General features: G+C 36.3%; 1 protein-coding gene across 4 annotated transcripts in view; it reads right to left on the bottom strand.

The window, feature by feature from the left end:
- CD44 (CD44 molecule (Indian blood group)) overlaps window positions 1-17,786 on the bottom strand; it is a 46,831-nt gene that overhangs the window by 14,567 nt on the left and 14,478 nt on the right. For all 4 annotated transcript variants that reach the window (XM_042814369.1, XM_042814371.1, XM_042814372.1 and 1 more), the window contains 5 exons: window positions 9,632-9,797; window positions 7,209-7,345; window positions 6,699-6,770; window positions 5,777-6,016; window positions 4,048-4,137 (listed from right to left, as the gene is read on the bottom strand). In XM_042814369.1, coding sequence (XP_042670303.1) covers window positions 4,048-4,137; window positions 5,777-6,016; window positions 6,699-6,770; window positions 7,209-7,345; window positions 9,632-9,797 — 705 coding nt within the window. The remainder of the gene's footprint in view (window positions 1-4,047; window positions 4,138-5,776; window positions 6,017-6,698; window positions 6,771-7,208; window positions 7,346-9,631; window positions 9,798-17,786) is intronic.

Raw genomic sequence — 17,786 nt, 5'->3', positions numbered from 1 at the left:
CCACAAGACATTCATTATCTTACCATGGCCCTACTGAAGCTACCCCACTGTTGTTGTTGGCTACGTTTCTGTCTCCAATTATAGGTCACAGCACAAATGGGCACCTGTCTTGTTCCATCAGAGTGAGTATAGTGTACTGCCACGAAAACACACTCTTCATTTCTTGTACAATTCTCATTAAAATAATCTCATTCTAAAGTGACTTCAAGATAGAAAATTAAAGACTCTAATACATCCTTTACAGAATATCTCAAATATTCAACCCTCTCAGATATGTAGTTCACTAATAATGTGGACAAATGCTCTTTTGCTACCATACATACTACCACAGAGGAAGAATATTGTACTTTCATAGAACAAAGGTAATGGCCTCAATTTGAACGAGAGGAGATTCAGTTCGAATGTTAGGAATAAAGAAAAAAGTCTCTTCCAAGAGAGTAGTAATGCAATGCAACAGGCTGTCTAGGGAAGTGATGGAGTCACATTCCTTGGAGATGTTCAAGAAGCATGTAGATGTTGCACTTTGGGACATGGTTCACTGGGCGTGGTGATAATGGGTTGAAGGCTGGACTAGATGATCTTTGAGGGTCATTTCCAGCCTTAATGATTCTATGATTGTTTTATTTTTCCTCTTCAGAAACATTACAGAGAAAAGCAGCAACACATACTGCCCACTATAAACACCCTACAATTAATGCTTCTGAAGCTTGCTGCCCTGGCTCACTGGACATTAAGCCTTTTAAAAAAAGTACCATCTTAGCACGACATTCTTTACCCCTTGTTGGCTGCGTGGGTTCTTGGGTCTTCTCTCTGGGGTATGACCACCACCACTGGTCTGAAAATGGATTCCACCATGACTGGGTGGTGGTTTTCTCCAGGTTGTCACGATGAGGCTCTGGAGCTGTTAGGATATGGTTCATTGAACCAAAAACTTGTTATTTCTTGAGAGGCTTACTTTCTCCAGCTAAGCCAAATCCACCAGCACCAGCACCCTGAGCATGCTCATGCCACTGAGAGAGATGTGAGCACAAAGGGAATGTATGAACCTGGGGTATCATTACATTCCTCCAGTAGCAAAAATACCCAATCATTTTAGTGTAAGTGAAGTTTGAATCATTCTGCTGAAGTTTAAGATTATATTACCAGCTCTGAAATATGCACTGTGTGTGAAATACACTCCTTTTTGACAAAAAGCATGCAAAGCTAACAAAAATGCATACGCCAAGAATGAAATTCCTCAAGAAATCCAGCTTATCATTATTTATGTTTTCTTAACTGTTAATTACTAAGCACCAGGACTTATAACTGCAATTTTACAAAGAGTAGCAATTATGGCACCAAAACTATACAAATTGTGCCTTTCTGGCAAGCTGCACCTGACTGAATAATTGTTTTCTCTTTTTGTGCTTACTTTTGACTCGTATCTAATACTACTCTGACTCTGACATCAGAAATAAAGGATCATAGTGCTCAATCTCCAAAATAAAAACAAGTAGATCAGTAATGCATAAAAATCCTCAGCACTTAAAATTACAATTGTTAACAATTTTCAACAGATGTACTCTGAATCAGTGTGGATATTTTGGTTAGAAGAGAGCTAATACATTCTTTCATGTCATCTGTAGTCATGTTTCAATTTTGTGTATACAGAATTACACATGATTACATGGAAAATTCCACAAATGCTTCAAGCAAGATATAACTTCTCAGTAAGAAACCTGTGCAAAGTTATCACAAATGCCCTAGAATTTAATTAATGAGAAGGTTTATTGTTGTATGCACATACATACACAGAAACAGATTACAAATGATCTACAAGCTCACAGCGTTTCCAACAGTCTGAAGTTGAATAACTCCATTCATGTTGTTTTCTGTATAGCTGTTGTGAAGAAGACTAGATAAAGACATAATGAACACTGAAGTCAAATCTGATGGATTTTCTGGAGTATTAGTATTGAGCTTACCTGATACCATCACTTTCTAAGTGCAGAAACAGATCACTGTAGTGTGGTAGAATTTTGTTGTGATGCTGAGCAAAAATGTTTTAAAAGCATGTAAATACATTCAGGAAAAAGCTTCTCTTAATCCATGAAGAATTAAGAAATACTGCACAAAAATTCACAAATGATGATATGCTCATAGCAGTGTAAATGCTATGTATCTATGTTTTTGTTTTCCATATCTGTTCATTGCCACAAATTCATAGTTTGACAGAAGTAGCTTGAACACGGAAGAGCGTAAGATAAATCTGGATGCAATATTAGTGAAGAAAAAATTAACACTGGCTTCTGGAAATGCCAGTCCTGCTAAAATTCAGTCATTACAACTTCAGTTTCCCCACATAAAATGCTCAGTGAGCATTTACAAGAAGATATGGAATTCCTGCACTACCAGACACGTTCGATGGAAATCTGTCTCTCTCATTTGACTCTGTGGGCTGCATCTGGACCCATCTACAGATAAGTGAGGTTTTCTATTTAAAAAGATTCAAAAAAGACTATTGTGAAAACAACTTTGAATGAAGAAGTGGAAGAAGTGGTGCAGGCAAAGTGCCTGGATGACTTTTATGTAAACCAAGAGGTCTGAAGATACATCCATCTGAAATGAAAATACTTAACTAGCATGATCAGGTTGTATTCTGTTAATTTAAAAACTTAAGATTTCTCTTCTTCTCCAAGCCATAAAAACTCATTTAATAAGAAAGATTCCATTAGAATTAAAAGGCAATTTTTTAGATACAAAATTCAAACTGAGTAAACTAAAAATAGGTGCAAATTGAGTTACAGGCATTTCAGGGCAAGAGGAGAGGATGGCTTGCCTTTTTTAAGATCAGAAAATCTGAACATTATAAAATCTGGTCTCTGAGCAATTGAGTAACGAAAAATTAGTTATCTGGGGCTTGAATGGAAATATGATCAAAATTATCAAAATTATCAACAAGAAAATAATTGAAGTAGAGAGCTGCAGAGCTTTTACAAATCAAGCTTCAAATTATACTGAGGAATTAACACATGATTTAATGGAGGAAAGATTTTTCTGACACCATCCTTACATTGCTTACTGTTGAACAAGATAGATTGAGCTTCTGTCTATAGCATCCCTCAAGAGATGAATCCCCTGTATGTTATTTAAGAAAGGAGTTCTGCTAGTAGAGTTTGTGTTGTGGGAGATAATATGAGAGATGTAAAATGACTAATACATTGATTAGCCATCATCTGATTCCTACCTAAGTGTTATTGTTTCTGGAAATATCTGAATTCACTTTCTTGAACTAGAGGGGCTAGTTGTTTGTTTTGTTGTTGTCGTTGTTCTTGTTCCAGCATGATGGAATCATTTTTGGTTCTTGACTTCACAAATTTCTGTGGGTAAACTAAAGTACAGCGCATTTTGTAGCAAACATTCAGTAGAAGCATAACTACTATTGATGCCCACATTTATTCAACTTCTCCTTGAATGGTCATCTGACTTGCTGTAGTCACTCCTACCTTCTCTCCACAGCAAGTGTTAGGAACATATTTACTTGAGTGACAAATATGGATTTACAGCTTCCTTCCATATATAAAATATCAATGTAGATGCTTTCCTATCCAATCAGCCAAAGAATGGACAAAAGCCTTTTGTAAGTAATGAGATTTTTCAGAGTATGCTCCACATGAAACATAAGGAAAAATTCATCAGAGCACAGGAGTGTCTAATAGAAATGGATGAAAAAAATCAGTCACAGTTATTGTTTGAGTAAATAGTTCTGGTAAGTTAGGGAAGTAGACTTTTTTTTCTTCTTTTTTTTCTTTTTATTTATTTATTTTTTTTTTCTCTCAGAAGGAAAGAAAAAGTGTTTTGGTTCTCCTTATTTCTTTAAATAAGTGAAAAAATCATTTCACTGTCTATTTATGATGTAATCAGTCCAGAAAGTAGTGTCTTTTTGGGTACTTCTGAAATTGGACAAAATGTGTATTATACCACTTACCAGAATGCACTGCTGGAAAAAAGAAAGCAGTTTTAATGCAATAATTAATTGATATAGTTATTATAATGCACAAATCTTACTAGTACTGGCAGGATGCTGCACATCATCTTCTATGGGGAAATCAGCAGCTGTTGCCAAGATAACAGTTGATGTAGGGGAACTTTCATAACCTGCATGAAATGGATGAATCATTACTATTTCATTAGCTGAGGTGTAACTCATTACTCACAACTACTTCAATTATTCTATATTGAAAGCTTTGTTCCTTCATTTACTGAAGAGAAGATACAGAACAGGTTTTTCACACAATTCAAACTCAAATATTCTTATTTTAGTAACGTAGCAAAGATAATACCAAAATAAATAATTTCAAAAGGTATATATATTACAATGATAATGAACTATCTATCAGTGATTTTCTTGTGCGATTAAAGCCCTGACTGTACATGTGTGGCATCTGCACAGGAAATCTAGAGCAGCAAGTGATGTTATTTGTACTCCCCTCTTTATTGAGAAATATTCTGAGCTTTAGCCTAAAGAACTAAACTGTAAGTAAGCAGAGCTAATAGGAATTGTCATGGCTAGCAATTGAACTACATGGCATACACCCGGAAGAACGGCTCTGGTCCTAATTTCTCAGTTAGAAAATGTTAGGATTTACCATTTATGATGTGAATCACATAGGAAAACAAGTAGAAGATTCCATTAATATACTGTGAAATATACAATGAAAAGCTATTTTATAATTCTAATATATATAATTTATAATGTCCATGTTTTAGTTTATATTTTTTTTAAATGTCAGGATTAATAGAGGATGATGATGTAGACTACTGGCATCCTTCACTGGTAAGTTGTTGGCGATTTGATAGAAAGCCTGTGGCCAGAGGTCACATAGTAAACATCACTGTACTTAAGGCATATTTGTTTCCCTTAGGCTCAACGGGAGCTGGTATTTTAGACTTCTGATCATTTCCAGTACACAAGCAACATAAAAAACAAAACTAAGTATACAGCACCTTCACAAGAAAGCAAAATGCAGGCAAGATACCTTAATTCACTGATTTTCCACCCTGCTGAATGCCCTAGAAATGAGTATAGTATTTGTATTTGGTAACACTTCAGAAAATTAGAATATGATTCTACCACCTAAAGGAAGAAGATATTACATTTTAATTTGAACTTCTATCACTTTATGTGTTGTGAATATGCTGTAGTAAGAAGACATTCTAAAAAATCCCTGTATTTGTGCAAAGCGAAGTCACTTGAACTGTATACCATTCCTTTTATTACTTAGTATCAATCCACTCTATTAGAGAACGGATAAATATATGTCATCCTATCTCTAGATATTCATAAGCATTGGCTCACTAACCTATCTGCTTTCACTGCTAAACATGTTTTTGATTCTACAACTGAAATCAATATTTTATCAAGGACATTAGCAAATTCCTAGGACATCTATTCTCAACGTCCTGGGAAGACGTCGATGTTTCCAAACTATGCATATGTATAGCTACTTTGTACACCCATGCAAACAAACAAACAAACAAACAAACAAAAATTAGAAATTCAATAATTTTCTGTGTGGGCTTTTTGTTTGTTTGTTTGTTTGCTTTTTTTTTTTTTTTTTTTTTTTTTTTTTTTTTTTTTTTTTTTTTTTAGCCAGAAACACACTTTTCTTTTTACTTCCCAGTGATATAAATTAGAGACAGTGCTTCCCTTTCACTCGTGATATCATTTACTTCACAATGCAGTTCTTCACACAGTTTTTATAAAAGGGATATAGTTGCATCCTATTGTCCTTACCGTATTCTTTCACATGCAGGTCTTTTTCACCTCCTCCAGAAGAATGATCTGGCAAATGTGAGATAGGAGTAACACTTCCATAATATGAAGGAGTTGATCTCCTGACAGAAGTATCCCCTGGAGTTGTGTCATGCATTGATCCACTACCTAAATTTTCATCATCCACACCTGAGGTTGAGGAGTCTCCACTATGACGTGTGCCATCTGCATTATAACGTGAGCCATCCTCATTGTCAATAACTGTTGGAAAGAGTAAAAAGGGCAGCTGTTGATAACCAAGAGGTACACAGCTACATTACAATTACGATAGACAGCTGTGTCTTAGAACAACAAAGAAGTGAAAATAAACAGTTCATCTGTTTTTTTTTCATCCCATCCAACCTACCTAGATCATCGCTTAAGGATGTGCAACGTCTTACTGTTTTAATATACATAACTGTCAAACATATGGCAGCTACTCTGATTCAAATAATTTGAAATTTTAATCAGATCAGTTTGTGTTTGAACATAAGATCTTGGCTTCTGTGAAGTCAACAGGAATATTAGAATGTAATCTATTATGAATGAATATTTTCCCCCACTTCTGGCTGCTCTTCTAACCAGAAATTTAAATGAGATATTGAAGGGTTGCTGTCTTAAACAAAGACCTTTAGGTTAAATAAACATTAGCAGCTCTGTTGTTCAAAAATGTCAAATAAAACATGCCTTCTAACATCTTGAGACAAACTAAGCCCCATATGATTTATAGGAAGATGAGTGATTAATCGTTTTAACTACCCACAGTATATCTATACATCTTTTTCTTGGTTGTCTTGATCTTTAAAAACAATTGTTTATGTGGAAAAAAGATAACCAAATCCTAAAAAATGAAATAAATAAATAAATAAATAAAAATGGCAAGGCTTTCTGGTAAGTACAATACCTATTTCACTCTGATTGCTGAGGAAAGAAGTATCTATTCTTTCAACTGGCTCGCATGCTTTGCTCCTTGATTCTGAAAAAGAAGGAAAATAGAAAATATTAATTTAAGGAAAATGCGAAAAAGTCTTGTATATACCACTATTAGTTAGACTGAAAGACTTATTAAAAATAACCTATTGGAAAGCTTGCTTTATACTCCTAAAAATCACTTGATCCTCTTCTAATTGCTGTGCTTTTAGATAGAGTTGGAGATGGTGATGTTTGATTTCGTCCCTCACCTGACAATCCAGAAAACTTCCCAGAAAATTTCTAAAATTGTACGTAATCACAGAGATAGATCATTAAGTGTGCTGATACTACAGATGCACTTCCGGAGGCTGACAAAATGTATTTCTCAGTTGAGAAATAGGTTCTATTTAATGTAGAATACCTCATTCTAGCACCTTAAATAAGAATTACATGTCATGGTTATTTAATTTGTATACAAAACATCATAAACATACAGACATACCTGTTGCATTGTAACAATATGCATCATACCGGCCAGTTGTATTTGCTGAAAGTTTGTAAATGCCTATATGATTCGATGCACAAAGATGATACGGATTGATTCGTGGGATAACAATATGCCCCACTATAAAACCATACCTGTGAAGTACAGAGGAAAGCACATCATATATGTGCAACAGCAGATAACAAACACTCAAGATATCTCAAACGTAAAGAAGAAACAAATAAGCCATTATTTTCATCCTAAAAAAAAACAGTGCATGCATTTATGCATAATTTTTGTATGCAGGGAATGTTTCTCTCACATGTAGCTATATCAGTCTCCAGCCCGTGTAATGTAATGTCCACAGCTAAATCTATTTTAATTGAGGATTTCATTAGCTAAGATGATTGGATCCACAGCAAAGCAGTGAAAATGAGGGGCTAGAAAGCTAAATGTGCTTTTCATTCAGTGAGAGGATGTATCACCTGACACCATAGTCTGGCTTCTTTTTCCCTACTTTTTACATTAAGCATAACATTCTACCCAGTGCCATTTCATACAAAAATGTTTGGGTCTCAGTGTTACAGTACTCTATCAAATTTAGAGAGTGACTGCAAGACACACACAAGTTTCTACTATGCAGATACCTTAGTAAAATATTCAGATACACCAGTCATTCATCCACACGTTCCTACTGTTTCTTACAGAGGAAAAATATGGCAACTGTGTACAGAGCTTGCACATTTCAGTGAAGACTGTGGTTAACAGAGTTCCAGAATGCACAACATGTTGGTACTATTTTGCAATCCTGTAACACCTGATGAATTCCAACGTATTTAGCTTGAAGGGATGAAAGAATGGTAATGAAACTGTGGCTTTATTCTGGTTTTTGCTTTACTTCTTAATATGTACAGTCATCAGGAGAAATACATTTCATAGCTTAGCAGTTTTTTAATCTGTGAGCTCTATTCCAGTTGCATGTATAATGTACAGAGTTAATTGCAATTCTAAAATTCTGTTGTAGGTAGAATTATGAACTACTTCACCTCCACTTCCAACTAATCCTATGATGTTGACAATGTTTAATCTGTTAATCACCTTCTTTTCTTATGATCTGTTGATTCAGCTTACTCACCATTCCACACATATTTTAGCTGTTTCATACTATTATTTTTTCTCTCCTACTCAAGCTCGATAAGAGCCTAGCTCTATTGACAAGGACTTCTGACACAGCATCAGCAAATAAGAGGGTCGGAGGACTGGCAGGCAGGGAGGGAGGGAAGAACCCTATCTACATGCCTTACATATCCAAATTTGTCCTTTGCTAAGATATGAACAAGTTCAATGATAAATTCAAGAATGCAAACTAAAATTGTGAGGAAATGTACACAGAACTTTTCTATGCCAGTGAATGAATTCAATTCTTCAATATTTACTGTTTATTTTAATTTTTTATACAGTTAAAAGCTACTCAACATGAATCTGCTATGTGATCAGAGAAAAAAAAAAAACACAAAAAAACCCTTCAAATTTACAACTGCCCAGGTCAGTCTCTTTCGAATTTGAATGTTTAGGTTGACTTGTGCAATAATGTACTAGGTCTTTTGTAAAACAATGCCACATGATTTTCTAGTCTGACCTATTTACAGACCGCTGGACTACCCTGAGCTAGATGTCATCTTTGGGGCAAATATGCAGACTTGATGAAGCTTAGGTGAGACAAAGAATCTGTTCCAACACTTGTCTTTTAAGCCAAAATTATCATCAACTTTCAATGCCTTTGTGTATATTTTGCTAAGCTAAGGAATTCCTATTATTCACATTTGTTTCCCCATAAAACATTAATTATAAGGAGTAACTGAGTTACTTAACAATGTATTTCTATCTTTTTCTCTTCCTTTTTTTTTTTTTTTTTTTTTTTTTTTCTGAAACTTCTCTATCCATATCATTTAAGAATGTACCAACACTGTCACCAGTTCTTCACTGGAAGTCAGTAATTTTTCCCCAACAATGCTATTTGATGCTCTTTGTGTTGACTGACAGGAAAAAGAGTTCCTCACATTATGCGTACCATTGACTCTACATCAGGTTCATTAAATATCACAAATATTTTGTATGTAATTGCTTTACTAATTAGCCAGTGACACAGCGATGATCTGAACATCACCCTTAATGGCTTGTTATGCTCTCAATCTTCTACTATTTTTACATTTTATCTGGAGGAGTTCATGATTTCTTCAAGATAGTTGGTAAGAAGAATATGCAGTCAAAGACTTATTGTAGAACCCAGTGCAAATGTACATGTGCCGAAAGACGGTTTGCTCATCACATAATATAACTCACTTCAGGAATGACATGGCCATCTAATTAACAACAACAGTAATTATTACACTATGGATGGCCTTGTCACAATATATATTTTTTCCCCTCAAATTCTTTACCTGCACGTTTCAAATCCAAGTTCATGAGCTCTTTCAAATTGCTCCAGTGTTGCCAAGGTACTGTTGAGAGCTCTACAGAGCTCAATTGCTTCAGTTCGTGTGAGACTGTAGCGACCATTTTTCTCCACATGAAACACTCCTCCATATCTGCAACTTACATTGAATTCTGTGATTGAAAGAAAAGAAAATTACAAATTGTTGGACTTGATGCTTCACTGAGGACCTGAAATTGATTTATTTTCAAGTATAGCTCTTTCAATGCAAGCCAGCAGCAAACAGCAGATATTAATTCATTTAGAAAGAGATTTGGCACTTTAAATTAGATAACTTTCTCTATATTTTTCTTCCTTGGGCTTGGCAACCTTTCAAAAAATGCGAAAGTGCAAGTCCACAAATACAGCATGCTTTATCATCAACAATAACAATGCAGAAGATACAAATATGTTGTGAAAATCTTTGAGACTTTACTGCAAAAAAAAAAGAAGAAACTAATATTCTAATGCATTTGAAAATATTTATTCAAAGCAGAATCGTTTAAAGATGAAATTATAGTATAATCAAAACCTTTATGATCATAAGGTTTCTTCTTTATCTCATTGTGACCCTATTAAAGCCAGGAGACTGCACTGGGAATCTACCTGATATGAAACCGAAGAGAACTGCACAGACATTCTGAACTAGAACAACATAACACTGTTAAATACTCCCAGAAAGGCAAGCTTTAGGCTCTTCTTATTCTACCAGCAAATAAGAGAAACCTTGACCATACATAATGTGTGAGGACACATGAACCAACCTCTCGCTCCGTGTTCCTCAGTTTTGACAGCATTTCCCTTCATTTTGAAAGACTTCTGCTTGCTGCACTCTGAACTCACTCTTGAATACAAACATGCTATTGTCAACCCATGTTAGAATTTCAATATATACTGCAGTAAGTTTTTTTAGTAGTAAAAAGTGTATTAGGTGAGTTTCAAATAATACTGTGTATGTTTGCACATGGAATTATCTTTAGAAGACAAGCAGTATGAGAATAAAGTAATGAATAAGTTTCAAATAATATCATGGGTGCCATAGCTCTATTGTGCAATTCATTTCCCGGCCTGCACCCTGAATAAGCAGTACATGCAAAGCCTACGGGAGGGGAATGTCTCATTCAAGTCACTACAGACACTGAATGAAAGGCAAAAGGGTTGGAGGCTCTGAGGAGATTACCATCCGCTCCTCTCTGTTGGAAAGATGCTGCCTACACAGTTCAACAGCTGAAGAGTGAAAAGACTGTGTAATCAAAGCTAAGTCTGTGTCTGAGTAAAATGAGAGGAAATATGAACATCTGTTTGTTGACCTTTTTTTTTTTTTTTTTTTTATTTTAGCAAAAACTGTAAAGAAAGAGTTAAAAATAATAATAACTTCGATATAGAAAACATGGAAAGATCAGGATGCTTCAAAGCAACGTGAAATAACTTTGTTCCTGCCCCACCTTTCCCTCAAGAGAAAAGTGTGGTAGCAACTCCAGACTAGAATGACAACTGCAGAGCATGCTTAATAGGAGTGGCCTGATATTCCTAGCAAAGAGAGGAGCATGAATCACTTATAATCTCAATTGGAATTCCACGTGCAAGAAAAGGGAAAAAGGGGGTGTCCGCCTCATCTATTTGAAATAGAAGATGCCATACAACAGCTGCTTTCCCAAAATATCTCAAATGCACTTCATGCTCTTTTTCATTGACACATTCTATGTGAATAGCCAGCAGCCTTCCTAACACCATTTTTGCTTGATGGTCTACCTTTGTCTAAAGCTAAGATGTGAAAGCTAATGATAGTAATCAAGATGTACACATTCTCCCCTTATTTTTGTTCACCGGCAAACTGAGGTTATTGTATCTACAGTGTATCTACTCACTGCTCCTACATATTCACAAGGAGCAAGGAATGCTCCTGTCCACAGGTAACGGGAAACAATCACAGGAAACAATCAAGGAGATAAAACAGCAGATTAAATCCAGACTGTGCAGCTTATCGGAAGACAACGACCATGCACAAGATAAGTAGCATCCAGTAGTATTGGTGGCAACTCATCCAAAGGAGCACAATAGCTGTGCATCCAATCTTAAATGTTTTTACTGTAGGTAATAGAATTAATCCTTATCATTACTTGGACTGCATTTCCACAAAAAGGATGTCAGAAATCTCTCTCCCACTCCATTACCACAGAACTATATACACTGAGAAAAGCACTTCATGTGTACAAAATTGATCCAGGTTACATAACATCTTATTGATAACATTTATTAATAGTTCTAATGACTTGTAATCCAAAAATACCAAGGCAGCACAAATTTTAGTTTTACAAAATTTCTGCAAGTCTAACATGTTTTCTCAAAACGTCTTTTTTGGCACATGTTTTCTTCCAGAGAAAAATAGTTTTATTAAACTTTCTCTGATGACAGCCATGTCACGAGAGGTTTTTAAGGCAAGAATGAAGAGCTGGTACGGAAGGAAGAGAACACTAACAAATGTACTTTTTTTCTCTGGAAGACTTAGTATTTCGCAACAAGTCTGAGTTTCCCAGTCTAAGGAGAAGCAAGTAGATTAACATAAAATGACAGCCTCAGCAACAGAAGCCTCAGCACAACATGCTCAAAAGCCGTCAACACAACGTGCCTGTAACTCACAACAAATGTACTCAACAGGCATTTGTGTTGTAGATCCCAACAGATATTTTCTCATGACAGCACAACTAAGAGCTACTCCCTGCAGATGGTTGTGGCCCATGGCTTCAATTATGAGATGGAGCCGCTCTCATTGCTGCCACCTGAGTGACTTTTACTCCAAATATTCCTGATTTGAAACCTGACATTATATGGGAAGTTGTCTAATGAGCAGCTATATTAAGCGTAAATAACTCAGATGGGTCTTCTCTTTACTTTTCCCCTTTTATTTCTCTCTCCCCTGTAGAACAAGACAGGTCGATGTTTCCTAATAAATAAGCATACTCTGTGAAGCTCTAGATTACATTATATTTTAAGGTCATATCACAAAGATGTATAGTTAGAAGTAACAAATTCAGTGATTTTGGAACTAGGTTTTTTTGGAACATCAACATTTCTTCCAACAACTTCATTTTCATATCTGAAGAACTTCTGCTATGAAGGCAGATTTCCACATCCCCTTGTTTTGGATTACATTTGAATCCTGCAGCTTATAATAGATTCGCTGAAACATTAAATGAAGTTCACTTCTGTTTAAAGGGAATTTGATTCAGTTGTCACCAAACTTCATTCTACTCATGGCTTTTAAACATTATAACATAGGTGCTGTTACCACCCAGAGATCCAGTCACTATTGGAATCACTTTTTAAGGCAGTCAGTTCCCTAACCTCCAACTGCTGAGGATAAATAGGCTTATTTACACAAATAAGCTTAACAGAACTACTTGTAGGGTACAGCTCTGCACAAGCATGTTTCCTATGGAAATGCTGAGCTTGGCCCAACACTGTACATCCTGCACACCAGGACGCTTCTGGTAAGCACCAGGCGCAGTGCACGTGTTTCTGAACATCTGCACTGCAGAAGGACTGAGGCTCCCAGGAAGCCGTATCCATGCAATGCGTGAGATCATATGGCAGGCCAGGAAACACCAGGGACACATGTGGCAATCTCATTTGCAAAACTGGTTTTGAGGCCATTCTCTTAGCTGGCACTTTGCCCTAAAATAATGTTGAGATGAAGAGCTTTGTTCTTATTTTGACTATATCTTCTAAACCTGCTATTAAAAGTGTCTGCAACACTATTGCAGCGCAGACATGTTTTTGAAGCGGTGAGTATGAAAAAAGGATAACAGTGATGCCTACAACTCACATAATGTTTTATAGTCTCAACACATTGTATAAATCCAGCATCTCCTCTGTGAAGGCAGTAATTTCCACATTTTAAATATGGCAAACTACAGATGCAGAGGACACTGACCAGAACTATGCAGTCAGCCAGGGAACCTGGAAATCAAACTCCAGAGTTCTTACATTATGGCTCCACATCGTGTGCCAGACTATTACTGATCCCCTCAGTGCATATGAAGTTTCAAAGGAGCTGATTCAGAGTGGACTCAGAGCAGAATCATAACAGGCACCCAAACCTTCCCTACTGCCCCCTCCTATAGGTTGGCAGTCTTTGAGGGCTGACAGGCCATGATTTGTCCATGACACCCACATGATTTGCTGCTGCTGAAAGACAACATTGTTTAATAACAGCTCTTAAAAAAGGAAAAAGGACTAAACATGCCTGAATTGTCATGATCATTAATCTCATCCAGACCATGAGACTTGGCTGACTCAACTCAAAGCCATGGAATGCCCTTAAGCTTGCACTGAATTTTATAAAGCATGGAAAACATTAACACAAGTCATTTCTCCCTTCCTTTCCTATGACTTCTGGTGCTCTGCCTCTCTCTCCAGCTCTTCCTTTTTGTTAATTTTTTTTTTTTTGTCATGGACACTCAGAAAACAGCTGCGAGTTCTTCTTCAGTAAACCCTTTAAAGCTATTACCAATCCTGTATCTAAACCAAACTTAATTACTGATTTTCAGCCCAGATTACTATCCTTGTTCTCCTGAGAATTTGCCAGCTAGACCCCACTGTTGTGATATAACTAGATGAGATAGACTAAAAAGCCTTCTTGTCCCTTCATGAAATTGTGAGTTACACCCCATTTGTTATTACCAGAGACTTGTTAGAAGCTGTCACCATAAGAAGCCAGGTGCAATTCCATTTCATCCTGGTTCTGCAACCCTTACTCACAGTGAGTAATGCTGACACATGTAAATTTTTCTCACTATAGTAACTTCTGCAGAAAGATGTTTTATGTACTGTGTGGATGGTTCATGCACTTCTTTCTTCTCTTCATTGCTTTCAGGAGAAAACCTAGTGGTTTCATTCTCAAGGTGGATAATGACTCTCATATATATATATATATGTATATATGTACTTAAAGGTATATATATATATGAAGGTTTTTTAATCACTGCAGAGATTCATCAAAGCAAACAAAGTGGAAGACCTGTGAAAACCTTGTTTCACTTTACAGAAAACCTGTAGAAGAACATCAGCTTGTTAATCATCTTCTTGGTAAAACCACTGTGTTTATCACTGCATGGCAACAAAAAGGAAACATTAGTATGCTGTTCTCAGGGGGATTTTCCTCTTTGGCTTGTGGTTCAGGATGATTGACTGGTGACCACAATGTGATAAACTGGGTCTGAAAACAGGGACAGAACTAAAGTTGCAGACAGTTTCATTCTCTATTTGCTTATGTGGCTTCTACTCTTAGCTAATAAGAGATTTGTTCTAAGTTTCTTAAGCAGATTTCAGGCTTCAGGCAGATATAAATGGGTAAATGTTTCCTCAGAATCATAGATTATTTAATTGTATAGATTATTTAATCTTGTACTGACACTTTGGAAAAGGATCAACTTGCTTACTACTGTTATCAACACTATTAGTGCCTGTTTTAGTGCTGATAAAGAATAAGAGAAAAGTGGCATTTTATAAACATTAAAATCCTTTTAAAAAGAGCTCCTGGTAATTAATTTTCCTCTCTAAGCAAATCTAGAAAATGGATGATAGGACTCTAAGATCTGTATATGAGTCAGAGCTCGGTTTTCGGTTCAGATCTATCTACAGTTAGTGTTTGCTTTTTAAATGCTTATTGGGAAAACTGCTTTATGGCTAAATCATAATGCTGAATACAAAACACACGTGGGATGAGTTCATGAAACACTTCAGAAGCCAAGACATTCTGTCTACAGAAATACTAAGAAAGCACAACTACTGTAATTGTGACATCTGTGAGAACTTGAATAAACAAAAATATTGTTCAGTGATCACCTAAAACATACATGCTGGCCCAAATGACTTGATTATTTGCTGATTATTCCACCATTTCTTTAGAGTCTATTAGTAAATCCATTCCCTACACCAATTCACAGTCCAGGCAACTGTGAGGGCATGCAGAAGCTTTCACCTTGATGTCAGAAGTTGGACTAAAGCCCAGGTCAGTACTGCTGGAAACCACTGGATAGCTGTTCATTTGGTTATGTAAAATGATTCATTAGTCCCAGCCCCATTCACTAATAGACACGTGTCGACATCATTAAAACACACCTACACCTGAATCCCTCAGGGCATGATGGGGAAAGGAAAGCTGTACCGGGAAAATCTGACTCTAAACTGGCATGACTACACACTGATGAAAATTTAGAAGTCAAATTTTGCAGAATCCACGTGAGTTAGGCAAGCGTGTTTGTGTGAGGTTGTAGAGCTTTACCATCACAACAAAAAAGTGCCAGGGATCAAGCAACTTGTTTGTCATGTAGCGTGGATGGGTGATGTTTTTATTTTCTCCCACTTGTGATTCTTGTTCTTCTAGTCCCCATTCTCTATAGAAAACAGAGAAAAAAAACTGGAAATAAGCCACCTACATCATATGCAAGGCCTCTCCAAATAATGGCTGCCACAAGGTAAAAGTAATTTACAGATTCCTGGGAGTTGGCAGATGAAACACTTTCCTTGGTATCCTGCCAAGTTGCGAAATGTCAAGTAATTTATAAGAAATATATTTCCAGATACAGTGGTTATAAACCATATCTTCTGTTTTCTAAGTATTCCTTGTGGATACTTGAAGCTCAGTGATCCTTGTGGGTCCCTTCCAACTTGAGATATTCTGTGAATCTGTGAAAAGTTTTGTTCTTCAGTTTAAAACTCTCTCATTTTGAAACAATTAGTTTGCATAAACTAAGAGGAAAGAAAAACATTTTAAAAAAATAATTACTTTTTTAAAGTAACTAATTTTAATTTTAAATTAAATTAATTAATAAAAAAAAAATACTTACTGGGTTTCAATATAAGTTGACAGTTTAAGAAACCCAGTCCAACATTTCCTTGTAGAACTAATTTTAATTTCTTATTTTTATTTCAGTTTGGCATAGGAAATTCATAGAATATCCCCAGTTGGAAGGGACCCATAAGGATCATCAAGTCCACCTCCTGTCTCAGCTGCTCTTCATACACTTTGCACTCCAGACCATTCCTCATCTTCATAGCCCTCCTTTGCATTCCATAACTCATTCAGACTTCAATCAGTGCGATCTAACAGACTTTTCTGAATCTTGAAAATTTTCATGAGAGAAAAAGATCACAGCTGCATCTCTAACAGATTGCTAATATTCAGAAAGAAAATCTCTGCACAGCTGGCTTTTTAAAGGCAGCAAAGTCCAGGAACACACTTGAAAAGGAATTACCTGCATGCAGTGAGGGTTGTCTGCTGTAAATAGAAACAGCATTTTCTTAATAGCTGGGTGTGGTGACAAGAAAGTGAAGATGTCTCCATAGATTCAGAGCTATAAAATCAGACCTCTCTTTGAAGTTATGCCAAAGCTGTTCCTGCTACGCAGTTATATTTGAGAACGTAGTAATTTTGGCTGAAAAGGCAAATAAGATTGTAGCTTCCTTACGTCTCTGTTAATTGTTAACTATGTAAAAAGCCATGACTTAGCCATGATTACCCTATGAGCCAAGTGGACTCAGGTTACCCTCTGAAATGAAAAGCAAGTACTAAGGAGAGATGTGGCAGGGATATGGACAACAGTATGAAAAGGGTGACCTGCAGTAGGATGATCTGCTTTCCCTACCAGATATTAATAAGTATCCCTCATGTCTCTGCGCTACTTCAGTCAGCGCCCATTCAAAAAAGCATGTGAAACAGAGCTCAAGTTCTTGGCTTCCCTCTAAGTTGTTCTTCCCCCTATATATACCTACAGGCCACCAAAATCATTATCTATTTGATTGCTGATACTTAGAGATCATCAGAATCTTAGTATGATAGTTTCCCTGATTACCAATTTACCTTCATAAAAACGGGGGGATGGCGGGAGGAGGAGTGGCACTTATCAAATAAAGCATTCAGAATGCAAGTAAGTACAAGAAATATGCTTAGTTCCTCAGCATTTGCTGCAGAGAGAAAGTTTGCTAATGCATCTCCCGAACTTGCTTCATCTCCTTGGCAACAGTTGTTCTGATAAACATCCTGAGTGAGCCTATACAGTGTCATCACTTACGATAAACTTCCTTGCTGCTGACATTAATATTACTTTCTTTGCAATAGC

Source organism: Centrocercus urophasianus, unplaced genomic scaffold (assembly GCF_019232065.1).
Source record: "Centrocercus urophasianus isolate 14NV4802_14NV808 unplaced genomic scaffold, USGS_Curo_1.0 seq_14, whole genome shotgun sequence".
NCBI lineage: Eukaryota > Metazoa > Chordata > Aves > Galliformes > Phasianidae > Centrocercus > Centrocercus urophasianus.
Note: the sequence above shows the minus strand (reverse complement) of the source record. Positions and strands in the feature narration are given on the sequence as shown.